General features: G+C 34.3%; 1 protein-coding gene across 2 annotated transcripts in view; it reads right to left on the bottom strand.

Moving 5' to 3' along the window:
* Positions 1-16,905, bottom strand: part of GARIN2 (golgi associated RAB2 interactor family member 2) — a 59,705-nt gene extending 42,800 nt beyond the window's left edge. For both annotated transcript variants that reach the window (XM_021004840.2, XM_021004838.2), the window contains exons 1-3: positions 16,783-16,905; positions 8,722-8,879; positions 2,745-2,944 (exon numbers count right to left, since the gene is read on the bottom strand). In XM_021004840.2, coding sequence (XP_020860499.1) covers positions 2,745-2,944; positions 8,722-8,874 — 353 coding nt within the window. In that variant the 5' untranslated portion in view covers positions 8,875-8,879; positions 16,783-16,905. The remainder of the gene's footprint in view (positions 1-2,744; positions 2,945-8,721; positions 8,880-16,782) is intronic.
* Between the last annotated feature and the right edge of the window lie 342 nt (positions 16,906-17,247).

Genomic DNA, 17,247 nt, shown 5'->3' with positions numbered 1-17,247 from the left:
ATCCTAAAAAATGAATGGGTCAAACAGCAGATCATAGAGAAACAGTCAATAACTTCATCTAAGAGAATGACAATAATGAGGCAACATACTAAAACTTATGGGATGCAACCAAAGTGGTTCTTTGGGGAAGTTTTATATCTCTAAATGCTTACATGAATAACATAAAGAGGAGATCAATGAATTGGGCATGCAACTAAAAAAGCTAGAAGAAGAAAAAGAAGGAATTAAAAATCCCTAGTTAAATACCAAATTAGAAATTCTGAAAAACAAAGGAGAGATTAACCAAATTGAAATAAAAAAAAACTATTGAAGTAATAAAACTAAGAGCTGGTTTTATGAAAAAACAATAAAATAGATAACCCTTTGATTAATTTAATTTTAAAAAAGACCAAGTTACCAGTATCAAAAATGAAAAGGGTGAATTCACCACCAATGAAGAAGAAATTAAAACAATAATTAGGAGCTGTTTGCCCAATTATATGCCAATAAATTTGAGAATCTTAGTGAAATGGATGAATATTTACAAAAATATAAATTACCCAGATTAACAGAAGAGGAAATAAAAAACTTAACCCCATTTCAGAAAAAGAAATTGACCAAGCCACCAATGAACTCCCTAAGAAATAATCTCCAGGGCCAGATGGATTTATATGTAAATTCTATCAAACATTTAAAGAAGAATTAGTTCTAATACTATGTAAACTATTTGGGAAAACAGGTGAAGAAGGAGTCCTACCAAATTCTTTTTATGATACAGTTATGGTGCTGATACCTAAACTGGGAAGAGTCAAAACAGAGAAAGAAAATTATAGACCAATTTTCCTAATGAATATAGATACGAAAATTTTAGATAAAATATTAGCAAAGAGATTACATCAACTTGTTTCGAGGATAATACACTATGACCAGGTAGGATTTATACCAGGAATGCAGAGCTGGTTCAATATTAGGAAAGGTATCAGCATAATTGACCATATCAATAACAAAACTAACAGAAATCATATGATTATCTCAATAGAGACAGAAAAAGCTTTTTGACAAAATACAACACCCATTCCTATTAAAAACACTAGATAGCATAGGAATAAATGGAGTCTTCCTTAAAATGCTAAGTAGCATCTATCTAAAACCATCAGCAAGCATTATATGTAATGGAGATAAGCTAGAAACATTTCTAATAAGAGTGGGGATAAAACAAGGGTGTCCATTATCACCACTGGTATTCAATAATGTACTAGAAATGTTTGCTTTAGCAATAAGAGAAGAAAAAGAAATTGAAGGAATTAGAATAGGCAAAGAAGAAACAAAGCTATCACTCTTTGCAGATGATATGATGACATACTTAGAGAATCCTAAAGAATCAAGTAAAAAACTACTTGAAATAATAAACAAATTTAGCAATTTGCAGGATGTAAAATAAACCCACATAAATCCTTGGCATTTCTATATATAACTAACAAAGCCCAACAGCAAGAGATAGAAAGAGAAATTCTATTTAAAGTTACTGTAGACATGATAAAAGATGTGGGAGTCTGCCTGTAAAAACACACCTGGGAACTATATGAACACAATTACAAATCACTTTTCACACAAATAAAGTCAGATCTAAATAAGAGTAGGCTGAGCTAATATAATAAAAATGACAATTCTACCTAAATTAATTTACTTATTCAGTGCCATACCAATCAAACTACCAAAAATTATTTTATAGAGCTAGAAAAAATAATAACAGAATTCATCTAGAAGAACAAAAGGTCCAAAATATCAAGGGAATTAATGAAAAGAAATGCAAAGGAAGGTGGCCTAGCTGTACCAGATCTTAAATTGTATTATAAAGCAGCAATCATCAAAACTTCTTAGGAATGCAAGGATCTAAGACAGCTCCAAAAGATTTGTGATGGAAAATACTGTCCACATCTAAATCTGAATGCAGATCAAAGCAGATTATTTGCTCTCTTTTTTTGTTGTTTTGTTTTGTTTTGTTTCATCTTTCTCGTGGTTCCTCCTATTGGTTCTAATTCTTCTTTACAACATGGCTAATGTGAAAACATGTTTAATATGAATGTGTATGTAGAGCCTATATCAAATTGCATGCTGTCTTGGGGATGTGGGAAGGAAGGGAGGGGGAGAAAAGTTAAAACTCAAAGTCTTATGGAAGTGAATGTTAAAAATAAAAAATAAATAAAATTTTAAAGTATTTGGGACATCAAAGGGTGGCATTATTAGGAGAGACTTTGCTTTTCAAAGATTCCAGGGGAGGGGACAGTAGTAAAATTATATTTACAACCATGAGCAAAGGGGGTTTTTCTGGAAGAAGGATCCTTTAGCTTACCTGGATAAAAGTAAAAGGGAGTATCCAGCCTTAGCAAGTAAAGTGAGTGTGTGGGAGGGGCGGAGAGATGTGTGGTAGCCTCTCAGAGGGCCAGAAATTACTTTGAGGGAAAAAGCATTTATGTAAAAGGATCAGAAAATTATTTTCACTCATTTGTAAAATAAATTAATGAAAAATCACTACTTTACTTTGCTGAAGTGTTTTTATGGTCTTTTGATTTCCCATGAGAATTACTGATAGATAGTTGGCTTTAACAATATCTTAAGAATATTAATTTTAGGCATGTTAACCCTTTTTTATTTCATCATGCCGAGGATAATATATGCAATATGTTAAACCTGAAACAAGCTATATGATCTTTCTAATTCCATGTAGAAAAGATGTTTTAATTTTTTTGCCCTTTGCAACTTACCTGCTGAGCACCAGTTGAACTTCAGAGGTGGGGCTCAAGAAATCATCAGATGTTGGCTTATTGTCTTTCTTGGAGTTAGATACCAGATGTGCTAGCAACATCACGTTGGGAAAATTGAGATTGGGTCTGGAAGCACAGATGCCTACAGTCACCCAGTTGGCTCGGTTATGAAGATACACGGACTCTCCTCTCCTGTTGACCTACATGCAGAAAATATGGTTGGGAATTTGATTTATTGTCATTCCAAAACTAGCCACAGTATCATTGGACTGAAAACGTGTGTATGCAGGTAGGTGAGAAGAAAGGAGGGGGAAATTAGTGATGAATATGGGATGGGAGAGATGGAAGTCTTTGTTACAGCAAGAGATTGGAAAGATCAGCCTTAACTGGTTTAATTGTATGGGGGAGGGGGACTTAATTCTGTAAAGACATGTACTTATTGAATTTCCAGTGCTGTAAAAAAATCATGATGTGGTAGTATATCTACAGTATTTATAGGCAGCTAGATGCTGCAGGGGATATAGCTTGGGTTCAAATCCTGCTTCAGACACTAACTAGCTGTGTGACTCTCGGCAAGACACTAAACTCAATTGCCTCAATTTCCTCAACTGTAAAATGGGGATAATAGCAACACCTACCTTGTACAACTGTTGTGAGGATCAAATGAGATATTTGTAAAGTGCCTCACATTTAGTAGGGGCCATATAAATGCTTATTTCATTTCCTTTCCCTTCCCTAAAGTATCTGACAGTCTAGGTTTCTGGTATCTTGTATCCTGGCTGAAGACAAAGCACCATGTTGGAGGGAATTTAGAGAGAGGAAGATTATTTGAAAATAGATTACACATATCATGAAGAATTTGCGTAGTGACCAAGTGGGATTTATAACAGGAATGCAGAGACGGTTTAACATATAAGGAAAACTATTAACATAATTGATTATATCAATAGCAAAAGTATGAAAAATCATATGATTATATCAGTAGATTCAGAAAAGCTTTTGACGAAATACAACACACATTCCCATTAAAAACAATCAAAAGCAAAGTTATAAATGGATTTTTCTTTAAAATGATAAGAAGCATCTACATAAAACCATCAGCAAGTATTATTTGTAATGGGGATAAGAAAGAGGCCTTCCCAATAAGATCAAGAGTGAAACAAGGATGCCCGTTATCACTAATATTATTCAATATTGTACTAGAAATGTTATCCATAGCAATAAAAGAAGAAAAAGAAATTGAAGGAATCAGAATGGTCAATGAGGTTATAAAACGCTCTCTTTTTGTAGACAATATGATGGTATACTTGGAAAATCTTAAAGATTCAATTAAAAAGTTAGTTGAATGACTACCATGGAAGTGTTTTGCCTGACTACACATGTATAACCTGAATTGAGTTGCTTGCCTTCTCAATGAGGGTGAGTGGGGAGGGAGGAAGGGAGAAAATTTGGAACCCAAAGTTTTAAAAACAAATGTTAAAAAAACAAATTGTTTTCACATGCAACTGGGAAATAAAATATATAGGAAATGGGGTATAGAAAGCTATTCTGCCCTACAGGAAGATTGAAGGGGAAGGAGATAAGAGAAGGAGGGGAGAGCTAGAAGGAGGGCAGATTAGGAGAAAGAATATTCAAAATACATGCCATCTTGGGGTGGGGGGAGGGACAAGATGGGGAGAAAATTTGGAGCTCAAAATCTTGTGGAAGTGAATGTTGAAAATGAAAAATAAATTAATTAAAAAGTTAGTTGAACAATGATTTGAACAAAGTAGCAGGATATAAAATAAACTCACATAAATCACCACTTCTATATGTTGCAAAAAATCCCCCAAAACACAACCCAGCAAGAAGAGATAGTAAGAGATACCCCATTTGAAATAACTGTAGATTGTATAAAATACCTAGGAGTATACCTACCAAGACATACCTAGGAACTACATGAACATAATTATAAAACTTTTTATACAAATAAAGTCAGATTTAAATAATTGGAGAAATATTAATTGTTCATGGGTGGGCAGAGCCAATCTAATAAAAATGACAATTCTACCTAATGTACTTATTCAATGCTATCCCAATTAAACTTTCAAAAATTATTTTATTGAGCTAGAAAAAAAAAATTCATTTGTAAGAACAAAAAGTCAAGAATGTCAAAGGAATTAATTTTAAAAAAATATAAAGGAAGGAGGCTTAGCAATACCAGATCTTATATTATAAGGCAGTAGATATCAAAACTATCTGGTATTGGCTAAGAAATGGAAAGGTAGATCAGTGGAACAGAGTAGACATACATTTATAGCAGCAAATGACTATAGTAACCTTTTAGGATGAGAATACACTATTTGGTAAAAATTTTTGGGAGAACTTGAAAGAAGTCTGGCAGAAGTTGGGTATAGATCAATATCTTACACCATTTACCAAGACAAGGTCAAAATGAATGCATGACCTAGATATAAAGGGAGAAAACATATAAAAACTAAAATATGGAACACATTACCTATCAGACTTAAGGGGTGAACAATTTATGAATAAATAAGAGATAGCATTGTGAGATGTGAAATGATGATTTTGATTACATTAAATCGAAAAGGTTTGTCCAAATAAAACCAATGTAGCAAAGATTAGAAGGAAAGCAGAAAACTGGAGGAAAATTATATAGATTGTTTCTCAGGTAAAGGTCTCATATCTCAAATATTTAAAGAACTTTGTTAAATTATAAGAATACAAGTCATTCCCCAATTGATAAATGATCAAAAGATATGAACAGGCAGTTTACCAATGAAGAAATCAAAACCATTTGTAGTCATATGAAAAAATGATCCAAATCATTATTGATTAGAGAAATGCAAGTTAAACCAACTTTGAGATATCATCTCACACCTGTCAGATTGGCTAAAATGATAAAAGGGGAAAATAACAAACAGGATTAACATGGGGCTAAGATGTCCGTAGAAGAAAAAGTACCTTCTTTACGTCATGACTCATTTCCTGAGGATGAGCTCTTCAGAATGGAAGAGCCGGTTAAACAAACCTCTCTGTACCTGTGTTAAAGTTGTGGAAGGTCTAATACCCAGATGTCAGGGGGAGGTTATACTGATAGGGTTTTTTTTTCTTTCCAGTTTTTTTGCCCAGATTTTAAAAGTAATAACAGTGGTATCGAAAGATAGGTTTATGGGACTTCTTGTCCACCTTCACCTGGACAAATAACAGAACTCACTTGCAAAATGATAGTCATTGTCCCATTACTAGCTTAGAGGTGAGTATTTTCCTTTTTGTGGGATTTTGTAGAATTGAGTCACTTTGACATTTTTTAGCATTATACATCAATTTTTTAAAATGTTGGAAGGGATGTGGAAAAAATTGGGACACTAATTCACTGTTGGTGGAACTGTGAACTTGATCTAACCATTTTGGAGAGCATAATCTCTAATTCTTTGCCACCATAAAGAGGACTACTACAATCTGGAATTATGCCCAGAGGGTTATTAGACTGCCTATACCTTTTGACTACTGCTATAAATATTTTAGAACATATAGGTTCTTTTCCTTTTTCCTAATCATCTCTGGAAACAGAGCTAGTAGTGGGATTGTTGAGTCAAAGGGTATAGGCAGTTTAATAACTCTCTGGGCACAATTCCAGATTGCTCTCCAAAATGGTTGGATCAAGTTCACAGTTCCACCAACAGTGAATTAGTGTCCCAATTTTTCCACATCCTTTCCAACATTTGTTGCTTTCCCCTTCGATCATTTTAGCAAATCTAATCAATAATAATTTAGTTAGAGCATTTTTTCATATGACTATAAATTGTTTTGATTTCTTCATTAGATAACTGCCTATTCATATCCTTTGACCATTTATCAAATGGGAAATGACTCACATTCTTATAGATTTGACAGAGTTCTTTATATATTTTTTATATGAGACCTTTATGTGAGAAACTGTCTATAAAATTCCCCCCCCACACACATAATTTTCTGCTTTTCTCGTGACCTTGGCTACATTTGTTTTACTTATATAAACACTTTTTAACTTAATATAATTGAAATTATTCATTTTACAGCTCACACAGCTCTGTATCTTCTGTTTATTCATAAATTGTTTGCCTATCCATAAGTCTGATGGGTAATATGTTCCATATTCTTCACATTTTCTTGTAAGATCTCTCCTTATATCTAGGTCATGTATCCATTTTGACCTTATCTCGGTAAATGGTGTAAGATAAGTCTATGACCAATTGCTGCTGGACTGCTTTCCAGCTTTCCCAACAGTTTTTTTTTTTACCAAATAATGAATTCTTATCCCCCAAACTTAAGTCTTTACACTTCTCAAACACAAGTAGTAAATTAGTTATTTACTGCTGTAAATTGTATGTCTACTCTCTTCCAATGATCTACATTTTTATTTTCTTAGCCAGTACCAGATAGTTTTGATAATTACTGCCTTATAAATATAGTTTAATATCTGTTATTGATTTAATAGTTTAATAACGGTTACTGTTACCTCTTTCCTTTACATTTTTTCCCATTAGTTCCTTTGATATTGTTGACCTTTTCTTCTTCCAAATGAATTTTATTATTATTTTTCTCTAAATGAGTAAAATAATTTTTTGGTAATTTAATTGGGATGGCATTGAATATATAAATTAATTTAAGTAAAATTATCATTTTTATTATGTTGGCCCTGCCTACCTATGAAGAAATAATAAGCCTGTTACATATATTACAAAGTACAAATTAATTAAATTAAAGGTAATTAGAGAGAGAGAGAGAGAGATCTAACAGCTGCAGGAGGCGGGATGTCAGGATAAAGCATTCATGTAGAAGATGGTACTTGAACTGAGTCTTGAGGGAAGAGAGGGATTCTGTGTGATGCAGATGAGGTAGGAGTATAAATTAGATGTGTTTGATAGCAGAGAGGAGGTAAACATCTCCATTTGTTGAGATATACACGCATGAGATGGTTTACTTACAAAACCTTAGAGAATTAATGAAAAAGCCAATTAAGACAATCAGTTCAGCAAAAATAGCAAGATTTGAAAGAGATCTTGTCGCATTGTAAGAGTTTAAATTCCTTTCTACTCCATTACTTTAAAAATCATTGGCATTTCCATGTATCACCAACAAAATCTGGGAGGAAATGATAGAAGAGTTTAAAATATTTGATAATTATGATAACTACAAAATGCAAAAAAACAAATAATCTAAGAGATATCTGATGTAAGAAAAATCACAGTACTATTCATATACATCTATATACTTAGTATTCTACCAATCATACTTTATGGAATTAGACAAAATAATAATTAAATTTATACAGGCCAACAAAAAGTCAAGGATATCAAGGGAGATAAATTTTAAAAATGATAATGAAGGGTGTTTTCCTGATGATATTACAAATAGTAATTATTAAAATTATCAGGAACTGGTTAAAAGATAGAAAATTAGATGAATAGAATATCTCAGATAAGTAAGGAGATCAAGGACAGGGACCACATATGCCAAAGTATTTTATAACAGTACTATATATCATTGAAAAAATATATATACCCAAAGTTTGAGAAATGGGTGAGCAAATTGTTGCATATGAATGTAATGGGATGCAATTATAGCTTAAGGAATTATAAGTATAAAGAATTCAGAGAAGCATGGTAAAAAACCTTTATGAATTAGTATAGATTTAAGAAAACAGAACCATTAGAATAACATAGATGACAACTATGTGAAGACCACAATAAAAGCAAAACTGTGGTCAAACAATGAATAGTATTGATTTTAAATTATTAGTTCATATATATCATAAGAAGAGAAAGGGATGGATATAGCCAGTTGTAATCATTCTCTTCGATGGTTTTGCTTTAACTTTTTTTAATAACAGGAACTACTGTGAGTGGTTATATATTAGAAAATGGATGAGAGACTAAAAGAATTGATTATAAAAGCTGTTTGGAGTTAAATTGTAAACTGAAGTGTGACTTACCTGAATAAAATTGCTCTCTAAAATAAGAGTAGATGTGAAAGGAGCGTATTCACCTTTATCCAACATAATTTGAAGATTTCCCCTGCTAGAGCTTCTTTCTATGGAAATCGAACCACTCTCGTTGTTCTGTAAGGAAGAACTGGTTTTCCTCATGATGCCTACATAAAACAACAACAGCAGAAAAATATTTGTTCATTTAAAATTAAGCATCCACTTATGTTCAAATGGAAATATAGAAATAGATGAACTGATAGTAAAGAAATCATTAATATAATCATTAGAAGATCCCTGATAATTCACTCATTTTTTTTTTTTGGCTAGGCATTGGGGTTAAGTGACTTGCCCAGGATCACACAGCTAGTAAGTGTTATGTGTCTGAGGCCAGATTTGAACTCAAGTCCTCCTGAATCCAGGGTCAGTGCGCTATCCACTGTGCAACCTAGCTGCCCCTAATAATTCATTCTTGACAAATAGCAGGGCTGTGAGCTGAGTGAGAGCTTTGCTCATACAGCCTCTCTCTGCAAGAGGCTACTGTGGCTGAGAGCAGTTCCTGTCCCCCCACCTAGCTCTTTCCTTTTCCCCACCAGAGATGAAAGGATTCAGAATTTGTTCAATTCGTGTTGGTTTGCTTCACTTCAATTTAATAAATATTTAGTAAATGCAAGGCAGTGAGCGAGGTACTACAAAAATGACGCTATGCCTTTAAGGACCTCACAATTTAGTGAGACAAAGGAAAGAACATGAAACACATAACCAAACAAATATGATGCAAAGTGTAAAGGAGAGGTCCAAACAAAATACTGTGAGAAATTTGAATCAACAAAGGTGGTCTTCAATTGGAGTATACCAAGGGGATACCAAGGTAGTATTGCCATTTTTATTATATTGGCTTGGCCTACCCATGAGCAATTAATTTTCTCCAGTTATTTAAATCTGCCTTTCTTTGTATGATAAGGGTTCATATAGTTCCTGTGAGTATCTTAGGAGGTAGATTCCCAAGTATTTTATGCTGTCTATAGTTATTTTAAATGAGATTTCTCTTTTAATGTCTTCCTGCTGAATTTTGTTGGCCATATACAGAAATGCAGATGATTTGTGAGGGTTTATTTTATATCCCAGTGGCTAGGTGGTCCAGTGCCAGGCCTGAAGTGAGGAAAACTATCTTTCTGAGTTCAAATCCAGACTCAGACATTTACTAGTTGTGTGACGCTGGGCAAGTCATCTAATCCTGTTTGCCTCAGTTCCTCATCTGTAAAAAATGAGCTAGAGAAAAAATGGCAAACCACTCCAGTATCTTCGCAAAGAAAACCCCAAAATGGGGTTACGAAGAGTCAGACATGACTGAAAAATGACTGAACAAAATTTTATATCCTGCAACTTTGCTGAAGTTCTTAGGTATAGCAATTAATTTTATTTAGTTCTTTAGTGTTCATATTATCTGCAAAAAAAAAAGATATTTGTGTTTCCCCTTTGCCTATGTTTATTCCTTCAATGTCTTTTTTCTTGTATTATTGCTATAGCAATAATTTCTAGTATTGATTAGTATCCTTACTTTACCTGTGGTTATACTGAAAATGCCTATAACATCTCCTTTACAGATAATGCTGGCTCTTGGATTTAGATAGATATTGCTTTTCATTTTAAAGAAAGCTCCACTTATTCTTATGCTTTCTGGTGGGGTTTTGTTTTTTTTGGTTTGTTGTTTCGTTTTTGTTTTTTAGACTAGAAAACTTTTTATTATAGGTGGAGTGGGATAGCTGGGCACAGTTTAGATGATTCCAATTTTGTTGGCAACATCTAAAGCATCATAGTCTGGAGGCAAGTCAGACGTAGGCCTTCTTCTCTCCATCAAGCCAGATCAGAGTGTTGACCTTGGCCACGTCGGATGTCATAGAGCTTCTTTACCACCTGCTTGATCTGATACTTGCTGGCCTTGATGTCCACAATGAAGACCAGGGTGTTGTCGTCAATCTTCTTCATAGCGGACTCTGTGGTCAAGGGAACTAAATGATGGCATTGTGGTCAAGCTTGTTCCTCTGAGGGGCACTTTTCCAAGAGTATTTGGGCTGCCATCGGAGTTTTAGTGTCTTGGGTCGCTGGAATGTGAGGGACGTTCAGATCTTCTTCTTTTTGTGTCTGTGAACACCCTTCAACACTGCCTTCTTGGCCTTTAAGGCCTTGGACTTAGCTTCTGTCTTGGGGGGACAACCGCTTCCTTTTTTGCCTTTGGCGCCAACTTGGGGGAAAGGCCTTTCTGGTGTTTTTAATGGGAATAGGTGTTATAGCTTGTCAAAAGCTTTTTTTTCTTGTGCATCTGTTGAAATAATCATATCATTTTTGTTGTTTGTTTTCTATTGATATGGTCAATTATGCTCCTAGTTTTCTTAATATCAAACCTTTTGATTCTTGGTACAAAGACAGCCTGGTGATAATGTATAATATTATATATTATGTAGGCTCCTTGCTAATATTTTATTTAAAATTTTTGTATCAATATTAATTTATTAGGGAATTGGTCTACAATTTTCTTCCTCTGTTTTGAATGTCCCTGGTTTAGACCATATTTGTGTCAAAGAAGGAATTTAGTAGGATCCCTTCTTTACCTATTTTTCCAAGATTTTATATAGTATTAGAATTAATTGTTAAATATTCTGTAGGATTCCCTTGCAAATCCATCTGATCCTGGGCTTTTTCCTTCAGGAGTTCATGTATAGTTGTTAATCTGGAGAATTTATATTTTTGTAAATATTTATCCTTTTCAGTTAAATTGCCAGTTTTATTGGCATATAATTAGCTCCTAAATTGCTTTTGTTTCTTTTTCATTGGTTGTGCTTTCACCTTTTTCTTTTCTTTTCCTTTTTTTTTTTTAATACTGGTAATTTAGTTTTCTTCTTTCTTGTTCTTAAGTTAGCTAATGGTGTTTTTATTTTTTTTTAAAACACTCATTTTATTTGTCATTTTGTTTTAAACTTGGAAGTTTGTCAATCTCTCCTTTGATTTTCAGTATTTCTATTTTGGTATTTAATTGAGGGTTTAAAATGTGGGATTTTTTCAATTTTTTTTTTTTAGTTGTATGCCCAATTCATTGATCTTTTCTTTCATCCTGAACCATTAGCCTGCCTTCAGTCAGGGCTGGCCCAGAATGACAATAATATCATCAATAATAATAATTTCATTGACACCTACACAGTGTTTTAAGTTGTTTGGATTGCCCCTCCTGTAACCTCAAACCTATCACAGGGTTGCAAGGTTTGTCACATTCTTACTATGCTTTGGACTTCATTACTTCATGATAAAATCTTGAGTGGAAAAAATTCGAAGATTCAAAAATTCAGAGGAAGGAGATGAAAAAGATAGCGACAAGTATTGAACAACAATATTAAACAGTATTTTATTGACATATTGTTTAGTTGAAGTAGTAGCTCTTCCAGCTAAACATACCTAGCAATTCTAGCTTTTAACAAAACAACATAGCAATTCAATTCAATAGACATTAATTATCTGCTTTGTGAGCCTTGCATATGCTGGGCAGTGGAGCTCACTGGATCATAAAAAGGAGAGATGAAGGGACTTGTCCAAGATTACACATTGGTAGGCCTGAGATTTGAATTCAGACTCCAAATACAGCATTCTTTCTATACTTCAGTTGATTTATAAACTCATCAGTGTGGGTATTTCTATTGGTATAGATTGCAACGTATCCATGCTTCTCTCTATACTTTTCCACAGATGCTATTCAGAGGAGCTACCCAGCATGCTTGAGGCACTAGAGATACATATAATGGGGATAAAAAATGACATAGTTCCTGTCCTCTGGGAGCCTAGAGAAGTGATACAAGTTACAATATGTTTAGGGTGGGGAAGAAGAAATCCAGACAAAGTAAGGAAAATTTGAGGGTCAGAACACCTTCATTGGGAGAGATCTGGTTAAGATTTCACAAAAGAGGTGACTTTTTTTTGTTTTTAAAATTTATTTATTTGTAGTTTTCAACATTCACTTCCATAAGATTTTGAGTTCCAAATTTTCTCCCCATCTCTTCCCTCCCCCCACCCCAAGATGGTATTCAATCTGATATAGGCTCTACATTATACAAAGGGGTGACTCTTAAGCTGAACTTGCTATAGAATGCACATGCCTTGACTCAGTGATCGGTTGGTGGAGCCGGTTCTGACTTGGAGCCCGATAATCATTCCAGTATGCAGAAATCCCACTACATTCAAGCTAAACTCTGCAGTTTCCTGGGTATTGTTCCCTCTTGGTCACTGCTAATTTCTTTATAAGACCCAACTGTGTTGGGAGTATGTTGGAATGATCTAAGTTTCATATTCATTTCAGTAACATTTCAACTATTCAAAAATAGTGTTCATCACAACTAAACAGCATTGTTACTGCTCCAAAGCTAGCATCCCAAACGCTAACTGAAGTTTGTTGTTGGTCAGTCATTTCTGACTCTTTGTTACCCCATTTAGGATTTGCCATTTACTCTGCCAGCTCACTTTACAGATGAGGAAACTGAGGAAAACAGGATTAAGTGATTTGCTTAGGGTCACACAGCTAGTAAGTGTAAGACCAGATATGAACTCAGGACTTCCTGATTCAAAGACTGGCTCTATCCATTACATGAGCTCTCAATAATAATAACTGACATTTATTGTGCCCATTTGCATACATTATTCCACTTAATCCTAAAGACAACCCTGTAAGGTATTATCACTGAAGCTCAAGAGAAGTTAAATGATTTGCCCACAGTCATGGGCACAAACACTAAGTGTTTGAATAAGTGTTGGAGGTGTGTATTAGAAACCAGATCTCTCTTGACTCTTCAGTCCAACCCTCTTTAAATATACCTCTCTGCCTCTCAAAGTTCACTGGCCATCTCTGTTAAAGGGAGTATTTGGGAAGTTTGAGATGTTCAAGGACAAAGGCATCTGAGGTTAGCCCTCTGTGGAACCACATAGCTATGAAGGACAGCTATGTTCTGCTGACTATCTTTCCAAGTGAATTAGCAAGAAAGAAGTATTCTATAGATAGCTCATAAAGAGGTATTTAATTATGGAGAGTGACTGTTAAAAGGAAGTAGAGAGAACCCTTTGTTGTTATGGTATCATACATGGTATCAGTACTTTATCTGCATTTTTATCACAGTTTATATTTTCCCATAAATTAGACCTTGCTGCCTATATTTATCATATTCTGAGAACATTATTTCCATTGCATTTGCAGAACAAAGGAATTTCATGGTATTTGGTTTGATATCAAATATAATTTCTTTTTACATTGTTTTAATATAGGTAGTGTTTTCTGCCTTCAGTTTAGGTGCTTATTTCCTTCTCTCCTTACCTTATTTTTTTTATTGATCTCAGGAAAGTAGAGATTAATTCCGAACTGAGTTCAAATTATGCCTCAGACACGTAATTGACTACGTAGACCTGGGCAAATCACTTAACTTTTTAGCTTCAGTTTCCTCATCTATTAAATGGGAATAACAATAGTACCTGAATGGGATGTCCCAGTGAAGACTTCTCAGTGTAATTAAGGTAATGAGTTCAGAAGGTAGGATAGGGTTAAGAATAGATTTCTGTGAGTTTTTTTTTTAGTGACATATATCAGTAGTTAAAATTTGTCTAGGGGTTAAGTCTTAACTTACTTTTTAATCTTATTCCAATGCATCTTTGCCCCTAAAGGAATCTAGCTCCAGAAAACCCTTAAAGGGTTCCTTATCGACTCCCCTTATCACCCTTTGACAGGACCTTACTCAGATGTTTTCCAGTTCCCAGCATTGTCTGTTCAATCCCTAAAACCTTCCAAAACAACTGTAAATTAGAGTCTGGTGTGGGAGATTGTGAGTCCGCAGCTGGGGGAGGGAGGGGGTAATTGAGTCTTCAGGGTTATATAAAGTGATTTCTACCTCTGCCGGCTGTCTTCTCTCATCAGAGCCATTGGTGCGAGGACACCCAAATCTCAAGATTTGAAATAATAATAATAATTATAGCTATAATAAATTAACTTTCTGTTTCTCCTTGGACACCTCTGTGTTTTGTTTCATTTTTTTTTTGAGTGGCATCCCACACATACCTAACCTATAGGATTGTTGTGAGGTTCAAATGAGATAATTTAAAACCTCTATATAGATGCTAATTTATATCTAATTCCAAGATTATATTATTATTTATAGATTATAGATTATATTATAATCATTATTATGTATTATATATATGATTATATATTATATATATGCCAAGAAGCAGAGGCAGTCTATTTTTTTTGAAGTTAAAACAAAATGTATCAATCCATTTCTTTTAAAAGACAAATACAAAGAAGATTCCCCCCTTCCCCATCTTTCTTTTCTTGGTCTTGTTCTGTTTTTATTGTTTACTTTAAATAAAGAAAAACATGGGATAGAGCACTGGCCCTGAAGTCAGCTGTGTGACTCTGGGCAAGTCACTTAACCCCAACTGCCTCACTTAAAAAAAAAAAAAAGAAAGAAAGAAAGAAAGAAAGAAAGAAAGAAAAGAAAAGAAAAACATGGAAAGCCTCCATACTAAGTCACTGATAAGAAATATAATACTAAATAATCATGGTAGCACTTAAAAAGGAGAAATGAAAATTACTCTTTTTGATCAAACCAAACATGATTATAGCAATGTATTTTTACACAGAAAGGTGTATAATAGAATATTCAAGCTTTGCTTCCTCACATGTCATTAGGAAGGACTTTCATAACATTTGTAATATTGTTTGGATTGGGGATGTTGCTTGAAGTTGAGGCCACTGAGGATGTATTGAACTTTCATGGAGAAGAGGTGTTTTGAAGTTGTTGGGAGCAAATGTGTTATTCAGACTCTGCTCATATGGTAGCTTTTGGGAATAGCCTATGCTGTAATGAGAATCCTCTGTGTATCTAAAAATATTAGTTGTATTCACAATTGTTATTACTATAATACTTTCCAAAACATTTTGAATGAGATGTCATGTGATCACAGAGACAATCTTCTTTAAGAATATTAGGACACTTTACGAATATTACATTTTAAAAAGAGAGAAGCTGTGTTGTCCTAATTCCAGACTTTTGTTTCTGGCTCTACCTCTGAGGCAGAGTCATTACTATGTGACTTTTGAGGCCACGGTCCCTTGTAGTCCAAGTTGGAAGACCTTTAATCATTGAAAAGAAAGACCTAAAAGTTAGACACAGAGTAAGCAGCCATCAGTTAGAGGAATGAATAAACTGTGATATGTGAATGAAATGAAATATTATTGTGCAGTAAGAAATGGTGAATATGAGGAATTCAGAGAAACATGGGAAGATTTGTATTAACTGATACAGGGAACCAGAAAATCAATGACTATACAACCACCTAAGTGAAAAACTCACTAAAAAGTTGAATTCCAAACAATTAAAAAAAACCCAAACTACAAAAAAACAACAATCCGATCATGGTCTAGAATAATAAAACTTACCTTCATCTTCTTGGCAGACAGGAAGGGGACTATGAGGGCCAATATGTTGTGTACATCGTCAGACTTGGCAATTGTCAGACTATTATGGTCTGGAGCATAAAGGGTGGGAAGAATGGTGATATATCCAGAAGTGACCATGATATGATAGCAAAAGGCATCAATTAAACTTAAGAAAAGAAAGATAGAATGCTTCACTTTTCAGGGGCCTTCTTGAGTCATTTCGAAAAAATAATGTTCTCCTTATAAACCAGTTCTTAATTACACATATCCTATAGCATACACTGTGGCAAGAGCTTAGAAAATTTAACTTCATAAATGACCCCCCCAAACTTGGTTTTGCTTTTTTTTTCTTAGTCTCAAACTCCCATATATTAAATCTTTTGCTAAATCTGCTGACAGCTGGCAAACCGAACTCATTCCTCCTTCTCTCCCTATATCTATTTGTTCTTGTGTAGCTGGAATGAAAAGTTAAGAAATAAATAGCACATGAATTATCAGAACTAAATTAAGCAAAAAACAATCTCCTTCCAGTCCTGAATCTATGATCCTTTCCCCAAAAAAAGATTTGTGGCAAGGTTAGTCTATCTAGAAGTATCACTCACATAGGGAATGAGACTGGATCCTTTTGGACTCCCTCTGTTGTTCAGTCAGCTAATTTTCAAACTAAGTTTTGAGTCTTTTCTCATCTCCTCAGGTGATCTGTTCACATCCGTAGGACAGGTAATAAACTATATCAGGAGACAAAGGGCACATCAGGCTGTAAAGGGTATTATTCTATCACTAATATATCATAATGCACTGATCTAATTGCTGATGTAAGAGCAGTGACATCAAGCAGATCTGAACTGAGTAAATAAACTACTGAGTGTACTTGGTACAAGCAGTAACTTTTGAAAGCTATTTGTCTTCCCCACCCCCTTTCATTCCCCGAGATTATAGAGGGGAGAGTGGTGAATCTAATGATCTCGTAGTCTGCTGGAAAGAAACTGAAAAATTGGACTTTGGAAAAGGGAGAATAAACTCTAGAGCAGTGCTTCTTAATCTTTTTTCCCCCCATCATCATGGGC

This window comes from Phascolarctos cinereus, unplaced genomic scaffold, assembly GCF_003287225.1.
Source record: "Phascolarctos cinereus isolate Bilbo 61053 unplaced genomic scaffold, phaCin_HiC Scaffold_3;HRSCAF=262, whole genome shotgun sequence".
Classification (NCBI taxonomy): domain Eukaryota; kingdom Metazoa; phylum Chordata; class Mammalia; order Diprotodontia; family Phascolarctidae; genus Phascolarctos; species Phascolarctos cinereus.
This window is presented reverse-complemented; position numbering and strand designations above follow the sequence as displayed.